At 36.1% G+C, this 13,206-nt stretch overlaps 1 protein-coding gene across 19 annotated transcripts in view; it reads right to left on the bottom strand.

The window, feature by feature from the left end:
* SYNRG (synergin gamma) overlaps positions 1-13,206 on the bottom strand; it is a 114,364-nt gene that overhangs the window by 36,630 nt on the left and 64,528 nt on the right. For all 19 annotated transcript variants that reach the window (XR_005029995.2, XM_036911044.2, XM_036911042.2 and 16 more), the window contains 3 exons: positions 8,727-8,845; positions 8,483-8,545; positions 2,035-2,982 (listed from right to left, as the gene is read on the bottom strand). Coding sequence is in view for 18 of the 19 variants with exons in the window: in XM_036911044.2 (XP_036766939.2) it covers positions 2,035-2,982; positions 8,483-8,545; positions 8,727-8,845 (1,130 nt within the window). In the remaining variant the exon portion in view is untranslated. The remainder of the gene's footprint in view (positions 1-2,034; positions 2,983-8,482; positions 8,546-8,726; positions 8,846-13,206) is intronic.

Here is a 13,206-nt window from a genome sequence, read left to right as displayed (position 1 = left end):
AAGAATTACAGCAAGAGTTAAAAGAGACAGTATCCCCTTCAGAGTTAAGTTAGGGTTTCCAAACAGGATTTCAGGTCCAAAAATAGCAATCTACCAGGTTTTATTTGCTCTTCATCAGCTCACTAAGAACTTCTCCAACAAGGAGTACCTTTGACCCTCAAACTAAGAGAGCAAGAGATACTGTGGTGAACATGAGGATAAAGTAAAACCAAACTGCATCAAAGCAGTCCCTGCCAGTTACCCTCTAAAATACATGTGTGTAGTTTTGCTCAACAACAATATAGCTCATTGGTCAGACATCAACCCCTTTTAACAACCGCTCTAAAGGGATACTGCTCCTTTCTGACAGGAAGTTTACAGGTCAAAAGGAGGAAACAATCTACTTTTAAGAAATCCTCAAACTGAAGAGATTTGGCTTGAATAGTACAGGTTCCAAGCTGGGAATGTTCCAAACATACATAAAAGAACATGAGCACAGAAGATTATTTTAACAGGTCCATCAGAACAGGCTCAGTCAAAAAGCCAAACTCCCATCTCCAAATAAAATGGAAAAAAAAAAAGACATCCCAAACCCAGATGAGACTTATCTAATAAAGACATCTAGCTTGGCACTGTGAAAGAATATAGATTCACTTTCAGAAAAATAGCTTCTAAGTAATAACTTCAGAGTCCTGAAGGCTAGTATACATGTTATGAGATTTTAAAATAAAAACCAAATATTGTCCAGAAAATGGAGCACTTTGCATCCAGCTGCTGTGGTTCAAGCAGCTCATACAAAAAAGGAACAAAATCACTCTATCAAACAAACAGCAGCAAAACATCTGAGGAAAAGTACAAAATAAGTAGACAGGAATACAAAGAGCTCTGCAGACAGCCCACTGCGCTTGGAAAATGCCTTAGCAAGTAGCAGTGGGAAACACCTCATGTGTCGGAGAGCTTGCTCCTGATTGCACACCCTGTTTAAAGATAGCCCCAACATTTCAATAGCCAAAGGATGGATGCAGTTTTGTTTTCTGACTTACCAATTTGATATATGCAAAAGGAGTAATACTTCACAGTTTCTGCCAGGCTCTGTAAACTTGCAAGTGTCTTCTGTGACCCTCTCCAACAATAAATCCTTCATATATGCCAATGTTTTATAGAATAATACACTAATACTGAGATATTTTTCATTATTAAAGGCCACAAAATAGGTTTATCTTTCTATATATCTATCAAATAACAAAACAAAATAAAAACTAGGACACTTGGGAATCTAGTTTTTATGATAGGAAGTTGGACTAGAGAATAAACTGCTACATGTAAGTCCACGTAGAATTTAAAGAGGGCTCCCTTATGTTTTCAAACATTTTATGAGAAAGTTAGTAGTTACCCAATTCTACTACCTACAGATTTGTTACAATTTAATACTTCCAGTAACAGAGTTAACACTGAAAACCGTATCTGAATCCCATTAACAAGTCATGCCTTCTCCTTGCTAGACCCTGGCATACAGGACATAGATACACAAGTGCTTTCCCTCTTCTTCTCTTGTAGGGACATGGCAAACTGCAGTACAACTGGCTAAGCATTTTTACTTTTTTGACCTAACAAAAATTAGTTTCTGTGAACCAAACAAATACTACATTGGCAGCTGCCCAATATACCCAAGAGAAGAAAGAAGGAGAAGGAAACACTGACCTCATTCACAGAAATGGAGCAACATTAGTAACACTGCAAAAGTCTATAAAATTTCAGGCAAAGTGGAATTCATTTAGCAGTGGACTTTTATCTGCCTCTAACACCAATCTGGTGTTAGATTTCAAAAATAAAAGTATTTTAGCTATCCAATCTAAATCCCACAGTATTCATGGCATCCATATAGCCAAGAATCAAAATTAACGCCATGTTAAGGGGACTGGCAATGAAGAGCTTAATTATTAGAAATTCATAAAGGTTAGGAGTCACAGCTTTACTCTTCTGTAAATCAACACCCACAGAACCATCTTTGAAACCTACATTACCATCACCAGAGCAATCTCACCAATTCCTCACCTGCAGCAGGAGGATGCTGGCCACTAACTGTTGGTAAATCCAAAGAGCTATCAGACATGACATGCTTAAGATCTCCTCCCACATCTGCCAGTTTCATGTCAAACTGAACAGAGAGTGCATCTTCCGAGTCCTCCTTGCCAGCACTGCTGCCGCCAATGGAAGGGAGATCTAAGGACTTCACTGAGGCGGAATCTTCTTTGGTGTGTCTGAAAGCCACTGCTTTCTCTCCCAGGGATTTGTCCGAGTTCATGGATGAAAATTTATTGGTGTGGAAGTCAGCAAACTCATCATCACTTTTCCCTGAAGCAGTGTTCTCTTTCAGTTCTTCAACACCTAGTCCTGATCCTTCCAGAGAAAGCTGTTTGAAGACATCGTATTTGGTAGATGCAGCAGCTGAGTTCTGTCCACTCTTCACTGTGCTGCCCGAGCTGCTGGTTAGAGGAACAGGGCTTGCTTCTTCTTTAAGGGTATCATATTTGACATCTGCCTTTTGCTCAGATGAAACAAAGCTGTTACTGAAAGCCATAAAATCTGCAAAGTCATCCTGCTTCCCAACAGATGCTGGAGCAGAATAGTCTCCAAAAAGGTTGAATTCTCCAAAATCATCAGCCAGACTAGAAGGCTTAGTGGATGCCAATGCTGTCATAGTTGCAGCAGATCCTGTTGGCTGTGGTCGTGCAGAAACAGATTTTGATGCAGTAAATGTAGTGGAAAAAGACAGTGGTTTCTCACTGCTGCAACTTACTGAGGAAAACATATCTAAGTCTGCTAAGTTCAGGGGATTTTTCACTTGCGCTTGTTGTTTCTGCTGCACAGCTCCTGAGGGGAAGGCTGCTGGAAAAGTTTTGTCTTTTGTTGGTGGCTCTAGTGGTGATACACTATCAGCAGTTTTAAAATCAGTGAAACCATCGTCAGTTCCTGCAGACCTGAATTCGGCAAAGTTTTCTCCTGAAAGCAAAAACACAAATAAATAAGAATGCTGAGCTGAAAACCACATGATGCACAGCATATTCAATTACTAGCATGCTTTTTTAAATAGATTCTCCCTCACTGGCTTGATATTTAACCACAATTAAACCCTACCAAATACCCTACACATTTGTTTCCACGTGGAAGGCTGGTGACACAGAGAGAAAGAATCAAAATGAGAGCACCTAACAGTGTCATTTTCACTTGCTCATTTTAATCTGATATGAATGCTAGTGCTAGATCCTTCAGTTGTTCAAAGGAACTGCTCTCTAGACTCTTTCTCACTATGGCTAGCCAGCCAAGCACTGTATAGAATAAGAAATAGATGCTGGAGATTCCTGAAGAGAGGCATTTTAAAACAGTGGCCCTTTAAAGATAAAATGTGTTACATGGTGATCAATCAGGAAAAAAATACAACAGTACCAATGAAGCATTATGAAAAATCCTGTACTGGATATTTAGGATGTACAACACTTTTGCTCAGCTAGTCACTTTAAACGTGTTGTTAGATATGATGAGGTCTTGCTCTAGAATATGAAGTATCCTTTCAAAAAGAACTCTGATGAAAATTTTTGAAAAGGTTATCTACTTGCAAGGCATTCTGGCTAAGGGCACATTTTAAAGCAGCTTTCCACCATCTCTCCAACAAATAAGCTGAATCTCACAGAAAAAATCTGTAAGTACTTGGACTTTTCTTGATCAAAATCAGTCATTTCACTGTTCCAATGAGCACTTACTCTTTTTTTATCTTTTTCCCAGCAGCTTTATTATTATTATTTTAATTAAGGTATCATTGATATCTTATCAAGGTTTCACATGAACACTGTGGTTTCAACATTTACCCATATTATCCAGTCCTCACCCTGCACCCCACTGCAGTCACTGTCTATCAGCGTAGTAAGATGCTATAGAGTCATTACTTGTCTTCTCCAGAGCACTGATTCTTATTTATTAAAATTCAAAGGGATTTGAATAAATACCAACTATTATTAAAATTTTCAGTGGTATGATTTAAACTTTACATTATGCTTCTCTGAGGATGGAATTATGGAGAATTTTTAAAATTATTATTTAGTTAGAGAAAATAGGTACTAATTTCTCATAAATAATTGACTCAGTTATGATACTGATAAAAATCCAGACCCATGATTCTAAATAGGGTTTCTATTCTTTGTTATCAGAGTAATGTTATCACTCCTAGGTATGAGGTTAGGTACAGATGATCTCAATTTTCTAATGGTGTCTGAAGGTTTTCCATAAGACCCACCAGGTTATATTAGGTAATGAACACCAGAGATAAACCTAATATGAATATAGGTATACCCATATTGCTTATTACTTAAAAATGTAAGTGCCATTTCTGAAGTTAAAATATGTTTAATTTCTTCAACCATTTAAAAAATTCTATTTTCCCCTAAATATGAGATATAGAAGTAGATGAACTATAAAGAAATTACTTAAAACCACAATTTAATTCTTAAAATTGTCACTACAATAATACAGACTTTAAATATATTGTGCTTACAATAGGATATATGCTTTGATATATCATATGAAAAGAGCATGGAAGATAATGGAAACTGATTTTTTCCTCCTAACCTGAGATACTTAACCAATTCACCAGCATACTTCATCAATACAGACAAATCTATTTAATATTAGGAAAATTTTAGAGAGGAACAACATTCAGAATTCTTGTATTTTATGTTTTTAAGACACTGCACTAGTAAAAATAAAGTCAATTTCACAAATTGGCAGGAGAAGCAAATGTAAAGCGTAAAAGAAAATTGTCCTAAATTTTAGGCAAATATGTCATTGATAATATTTGTATTATTTCTGTAAATGAAAAGGTAATAAGCAACCAATTTTGTCACAGCCTATATTTTTTTTGTCTTATTTAAGATATTTATTTTATGGATTTCTAAAAAATGAACTAATGCACAGCCTAAATTGTTGATGTGCTGTTTTGAAATCTCTGTGAAATTAACAAGTTTTGCCTTGTTATTTTGAAAAAGAAGTCACCACAGCAAACTAAACTTACTGAATAATTGTGAACATTTCCATTAGAAATGTAAGCTGGGTGAAAGCATTAAAAAGAAATAAAAATAGGTGGGTTTACAAGCTCAAAAACAAAGAAAATTGGGCAACTAAATTAGTTGTAGTTATTGGAAGCTTGCATATCAGAAGATACATGAAGTATGTTACTTATGGGTAGCTTTTCAGTTAACATCAGAATCCTCAAAAGTTTCCCTCTTTTTGCATCCTACAAACATTTCAAGAGATCAGTTTTTGCTAAAACTTCAATAAGAAGTGTCACTTCTCTATAAGGAATATATTCCTGGTCTACTTCAATTTATGGTTTTAATTGTAGGGGTAGAAAAAAGCAAGTATTATTAAACTATCACTTAGTAACCTAAGAAATCCACAGCTCTAAACACAGTACTATAAGATTCTTCATAAATTCTAAGATACTAACATACTTTGATAAAATCAGGCCAATGTATTTTTAATGAGAGTAAAATACATTCTCCTAAAATAGACAAACTTGGCATCTATATTTGGAAGGCATTAAAGTTAAGATAGGAATGAAAACAAGTAAAAAAAGATGGCAACAATCTGGGTTTCTGTTATTAAAGTCCTATAAGCGCCAGACTAAGGTGTTGCTTTCATTTTGGTGGCATCAACGTATATATCATATGATCATTAATACTATACTACACAAAAAACCCTGATTTTAAACCACACTCTTTTGATGGCCTAAGAGTTGATGAAAGCATTGGTAGAAGTAAATGACAAATTAACAAGCCAAAAGTTCCTCTAGGGTTTATCTTTGAACTTAGTGCCTAATACAGGCACAAAGGAAGAAATAGTTATTACATCCTAAAGGCTTGAATGAAACACAAGGAAACATTTCTAGAACTTAAGAGTTGTAAGGGATTGAACATTACAGACAAGGTGGGTTTCTCTTTTTAGAGATGTTTAAGCAGTACACTTTCTTTTTTATTAAGGTGTTATTGATATATATTCTTATGAAGGTTTCACATGAAAAAACAATGTGGTTACTACATTTACCCATATTATCAAGTCCCCACCCATACCCCAATGCAGTCACTGTCCATAAGTGTAGTAAGATGCCATAGATTCACTATTTGCCTTCTCTGTGCTACACTGTTTTCCCCATGACCCACCACACCATGTGTACTAAACATAATACCCCTCAATGCCTTTCTCACTCCCTCTCCACCCACCCTCCCACACCCCTCCCCTTTGGTAACCACTAGTCCCTTCTTGGATTCTGTGAGTCTGCTGCTATTTTGTTGCTTCAGTTTTGCTTTGTTGTTATACTCCACAAATGAGGGAAATCATTTGGCACTTGTCTTTCTCCGCCTGGCTTATTTCACTGAGCATAATGTCCTCCAGCTCCATCCATGTTGTTGCAAATGGTAGGCTTTGTTTCTTTCTTATGGCTGAATAGTATTCTATTGTGTATATGTACCACCTCTTCTTTATCCATTCATCTACTGATGGACACTTAGGTTGCTTCCATTTCTTGGCTATTGTAAATAGTGCTGTGATAAACATAGGGGTGCATCTGTCTTTTTGAGTCTGAGAAGTTGCATTCTTTGGGTAAATTCCAAGGAGTAGCATTCCGGGATCAAATGGTATTTCTATTTTGAGTTTTTTGAGGAACCTCCATACTGCTTTCCACAATGGTTAAACTAGCTTACATTCCCACCAGCAGTGTGGGAGGGTTCCCCTTTGTCCACATCCTCACCAGCATTTGTTGTTCTTAGTCTTTTTGATGCTGGCCATCCTTACTGGTGTGAGGTGATACCTCATTGTGGTTTTAATTTGCATTTCCCTGATGATTAGTGATGTGGAGCATCTTTTCATGTGTCTGTTGGCCATCTGAGTTTCTTCTTTGGAGAAGTGTCTGTTCATATCTACTGCCCATTTGTTAATCGGGTTATTTGCTTTTTGGGTGTTGAGGCATGTGAGTTCTTTACATAGTTTGGATGTTATCCCCATGTCGGGTATGTCATTTACAAATATATTTTCCCATACTGTGGGATGCCTTTTTGTTCTGTTGATGGTGTCCTTTGCCATACAGAAACTTTTTAGTTTGATATAGTCCTATGTGTTCATTTTTGCTTTTGTTTCCCTTGCCCGAGGAGATGCATTCAGGAAGAAGTTTAAGCAATACACTTTCTACTTTAACTGTCACACATACCTTCCATCCCTATAATCTCACCCCATCTCCCTCTCTCATCTACATTCCCTGAACAGAAGGATGAGGACAAATGGTTGTTGAAGAATGCTCCAAATCTGAACATTCAGTACACTAAGGAAGAATGGTGTAGTCATACCTTAAAGACACTGTAAGTTCAGTTCCACAGCACTGCAGTAAAACGAGTCAGAATTTTTTGGTTTCCCAGTGCATATAAAAGTTATTTTTACACTATACTGTAGTCTATTAAATGTGCGAAAGTATTATGTCTTAAAAAAACAATATACCTTATCTTAATTAAAAGGTAGTTTATTGCTCAAAACTGCTAACCATCATCTGAGCTTTCGGACAGCTGTAATCACTGATCACAAATCACCATAATATAGTAATAATGAAAAAGTTTGAAATAGAGCAAGAATTACCAAAATGTGACACAGAGACACAAAGTGAGCAAATGCTGTGGAAAAATGGTGTTGGTATACTTGCTTGATGCAAAGCTGCCACAAACCTTCAATTTGTAAAATATGTGTATCCGCAAAACACAACAAAGCAAGGTACAATGAAATACGATCTGCCTGTACTGTTCCCAGGAAGGAACCCTCAGAAGACTGTACTAATTTCATAGCATGCACAGTCCAGCTCTGAAACACATAATTTGATCTATGAATTATCTAAACCCTATACATCAGATTTATAGGATTTAACCACAACAGAGGTTTCAGTCTTTACACACATGGCTCTCAAATTATCATTCTATATTCCTCTCTACTTTATTTAAGCCCTTCTATCAAAGATGGGAGCCACATGTACACATAAATCTCTCTCACTTCATCTAATTGAATTCTAGCAATTTTGAAAATCCTATAGAGTAGAAGACTGGTTGCTGCCTTCTGCACAGTCCCCAGATTGCTCACTTCCAACAGTTCTAGTCTTGTTGATATTAAAGTAACAGAAAGTAGTCACAGCCCTCCATTTGATAGAGGAGTCTAACTTGGCTTGAAGGCTGCCAATGAATAGAATTCACTATCTTCAGAGGAAACTGCATTGATTTGGGATTTGCTTTGAACTTTAGAAAATATTTTCCAGTAACTGAACTGCATTTATTTCCAATTTCTACAGCCATAAAACAAACAAAAAAAACCTCACACACAATAAAATAAAGGAACTTTTAAGAGTGTCACTGAAAGAACCATCAAAAATATTTTATTAAAAATTAAAATGATTTATCCATTTAAGGAATCAAAAACTTACCTAAAGATTTACTCTCTGCTGTCTGTTCGAGTTCTCTGAAAGCACTATATTTATCACCAGATTCTGTGATGAAAAGACAAACTCAATTGAGATCAAAACTCAAGGGTAGTAAGGTAGACTGGGTTAACCAGATATACTTATTAATGTGTAGTATAATAAGCATTCTATACATTTACTATAAAAGGCCACTGCTAAAACAATGATTTATATTCATAGGTTTATGGATTTAAGAAACTGTTTTTACCTCCAAATGGGACAGTATTTTCAGAGGACTTGTCAGCTGTAATTCCTTTAAACACAGCATATTTATCCATTGAAGCTGAAGCTTTGTTTCCAGGAAGTGGCATCAACAAACAAGGGGCACTAGAAGGGAAAAAGAAGTATTTTGCAACGACTAGAACATTGAATCCTTCTCTTACCATCAAGTGGTACCTAGTTAAAACTCACGGTTACCTGCTTTAAAAGTTAGAAACTGCACACACACACACACACACACACACACGACAAATGAATAAAAACAACATTTTTTTCTTGAAAAAAATATACTGAAACAACAGTGAAGTGATAATTCTTTTCTTGCTTATTTGAAGAGGGATCAGATCCATGCTAACCAACCAATTATTTCATTAAGCTATAACAGCAATTGGAATGGAACTGAAAATAGATTATTATAGAATGAGGACCTCCTGCAATTTTAACTTAAGGTCCATAAAACTGCAAAAGTGATCTTCTTCAAATATGTACATCCAATATTTTTAAAGTAGATTATGTTAGTCTTAATATATTCTCTAAAATGGGTTCATAATGCAGAGGTGGAAGAGTTAAAATAAAAATCTATTTATGAACAGTTGTTCAAGCCAAGATGTAAATTGTTCTTTTGATCATATTGCATTGCTTCCTGCTAGCATTCACCTATCTAAGCAGCAGCAGAGTTAATATAACTTGCATTTTCCCAAGGATCACATCAATGGTTCCAGAAACTATCTCAGTAGCAAAGCAACAATCACTTCAAAATTAGATAAGGATACTTTGCCTGTGGACATATTTCTTGCTGGATGGAAAAACAGTGTAATGAATAGATCTGTGTAGGTAATTCTTGGATGACTTAGATACATGCTATAAAAGCATTACTTTTAATTTTTTTTCCTTATCAAACTCAGGCAGCTCCCTGGAAGAAATACCTTTACATATGAATAACTACATTCCGCCACTACTTTGTGTCATTCAATACCACACACACAAGTTATATAAGTGGATTTCTATTGAGTTTTTTGCCCTGGAGCAAAAATCTCTCCACAGTCATTTAAATCTTATCAGTGGCCAACAAGCAAGGTAAAAAACCCAGCTCTTGCAACATGCATGCTAATGGAGGTTCATCGTGCTTGAGTACTTAGTGCTATCAAACATTACAATTTCACATCGCTGTCAAATAGCTGCTACATATTTGATCTTGACAAACAGGTCATCACCTGCACATTACAGGTGGATTTTTTTTTTTTGAGAGGGCATCTCTCATATTTATTGATCAAATGGTTGTTAACAACAATAAAATTCTGTATAGGGGACTCAATGCACAATCATTAATCAACCCCAAGCCTAATTCTCAACAGTTTCCAATCTTCTGAAGCATAACGAACAAGTTCTTACATGGTGAACAAGTTCTTAAATAGTGAATAAGTTCTTACATGGTGAACAGTGCAAGGGCAGTCATATCACAGAAACTTTCAGTTTTGATCACGCATCATGAACTATAAACAATCAAGTCAGATATGATTATTCGTTTCGTTGATTTTTATACTTAATTTATATGTGAATCCCACATTTCTCCCTTATTATTATTATTATATTTTTAAATAAAATGCTGAAGTGGTAGGTAGATGCAAGATTAAGGTAGAAAACATAATTTAGTGCTGTAAGAGGGCAAATGTAGATGATCAGGTCTGTGCCTATAGACTGAGAATTAATCCAAGCTAGACAAGGGCAACAAAACATTCACAGATGCAGAAGATTTCTCTCAAAACAGGGGGGTGAGGTTCTAAGCCTCACCTCTGTTGATCCCCAATTTCTCACCTGATGGTCCCCCTGCGGCTGTGCCTGTCTTAGATTGTTCCTCCCTTGAGGAATCTTACCCGTCTCTGGCTAACCAGTCATCTTCCGGGGCCATACAGGGAAATGTGAAGTTGGTAAGTAAGAGAGAAGCAATATTCTTTGAGAAGGTTAGCTTTTTACTTCTTTGCAGATTTATGCCCTGTGGCTTCTATACCCAGCATTTGTCTTGAGGTATCTTTACCACTTGGAAGAATTATGATACTCGGTAATTTTCTATATGAGGCACGAATTCTACTAAAGGGCTGTAATTAGGAAGGAAGAAGGAAAGCTATAGAAGTAGCAGATGGAAGAAAACATGGGAAGATTGATTATTTCTTTGACATATCTTCTTGTAGAGTAACATAAGCATGTATAGGTTTTAAACTACTAATTAAATTGTGTACACACATTAACATAATAGGAATACAGCTACATAACAAAAGCAGACCTACAATTACCAGCCATATCCAGTGAAACCAAGAAAACCAGTTAGGTACCCTAGGCATTTATGAAAACTTATCAATGATATGATGGATATTGTCTAACTGAATTTGAATAGTTTGAGAAAAATCAGACAAATTAAAACAACACATTCCTGGGAACTGTTCACATCCCATATGTTCTTTTAACAGTAGATAGTCTATAGTTGCACGATTTTGGAGCAGTGCAACTTGCACTTCTCCTAATTCTTGGTTGAGTTCCGACAGTATAGATTCAGTCAAATCTGTTGTTTTACTGTATGCACAGGCCAGCTTAGATATCTCCTTCCTCATTCCCATGGCAAGTCCAGGAACCGGTGGGATAAATGCAGCTACAACTCTAACAGTGCCAGGATCTTTGTTGAAGTTTTTTGATGATCATCTTCTGGAATGACTCTTCCAGAGGATGTTGATGTTGGAAGTTCTTCTTCATATCGTATCTTAATTCGTTTACTGGGTAGCCATATTAGGCTTTGATCCTCTGTATAAACACAAATAAACCCTTTGCCCACACTTTGATATGACCTTTATACCATTGTGAAGAACCTATTGGAGATCTACAGGTGGATTTTTTAAAAGATTCATAAGTAAAAATCTCACTTAACAGACTGTTACATAGGGATAAAGGTAATTAATGTCTTAGGAAAAACCCACAAACTTAAGTGACCTATTTGTTTTCATGACCTACCAACTTCAGCTATGGTCTTTTAAAGCTCATTGGTAAAATCTCCTGCTAAATGTGACATTTAATGAAATATTATTCATTTTAAAATTATTTTCAGAACTAGAGAAAAAGAGTGGCTCTTCAGTATAATGAAGTACTACTGCTGATTGAAGTCAACAAAATAAAATTCCATTTCAAAAAAGCTATGACTCAGACTGTAATTTTATGCATATTACAAATGGATAATTTATTTCTATTTTTTCTCTTAAGTTATTATTTAAAAACTCCAACCTATAATCACCACGGAAGTGTTAAGCTGGTTAGGTAGTTACCTGTTCCAAACATGAAAATAGTTATTTCTAACTCTTTAATACTAATGAAAGGTACTCAATGGGAGTGGCACATTGTTTTAAAAGTTAAGAACCTGCCTTCTACTGAAAGATAAGACTTTAGAGAGTTTAGCCACCAAAAAAAGTATTTTGCCTTATCTCTATGAATCCATTTGCATTTTACAATCACTTCGTGTGGCTGTGGTAGAGTTTTACTTAGTTGATCATTCAACTAAATACACCCATTTAAAAAGAAAAATAAAGCTAGCCAGCTCAAAACCCCTACATCTTAATCCTTTAGAACTACTCTATCATCAGTGCCCCATGTCTGCTTTATTATTCTAGGTTCTGTGGTGCTTGGCACATCGTATTTTCTGAATGGATAAATGAATTATGTTGCTGTCTTCCAGATTCCCTTTCATGCTGGTTTACGTGCTATTTCTCCTTTGACATAGATATCCAGTTCAACACTGAGTCCAACCAGTTTCTCAGATACAAACTTTTCGGTATCTATATACTCTAAATCCAGAGTCTTTCTCATCTCACAACAGGATTATCATGGCAGCAGAATTTATCCCACACTTAGCAAGAATCACTTTTGTTATGCCACTCTCATTTCTAAAATGCATTATAGGTTATGTCACAAATCATGAGGCATCCTGCAATTGGTGCCGCCCTGTGCTAATTTTATTATTATTATTTTTTGTGTGGGATCTTTCAACAGGCTTTATTCAATATCTTTGCTCAAACCTAAAGTAAACAACTTCAGGTGGCTTAATATATTTTGGAAAATATAATAAAACAAGTTTTCATGGACATGTGAAATGTTCCATTTCCTTTAGAGCCTTTTTACCGATATTTTTTCTTCCTTTTTTAAAAATTCATTTTATTATCATTAATCTATAATTACATGAAGAACATTATGGTTACCAGATTCCCCCCTACACCAAGTCCCCCCCCAAACAAACCCCATTACAGTCACTGTTCATCAGTGTAGTAAGACGCTGTAGACTCACTACTTGTCTTCTCTGTGTTGTACATTCCTCCCTATGCATCCCCCGCCACATTATACATGCTAATCATAAGGCCTTTCTTTTTCCCTGCCCTTATCCCTCCCTTCCCACCCCTCCTGCCCAGTCCCTTTCCCTTTGGTAAGTTAGTCCA

The sequence above is a fragment of the Manis pentadactyla genome, chromosome 4 (assembly GCF_030020395.1).
Source record: "Manis pentadactyla isolate mManPen7 chromosome 4, mManPen7.hap1, whole genome shotgun sequence".
In the NCBI taxonomy this organism is placed as follows: Eukaryota; Metazoa; Chordata; class Mammalia; order Pholidota; family Manidae; genus Manis; species Manis pentadactyla.
This window is presented reverse-complemented; position numbering and strand designations above follow the sequence as displayed.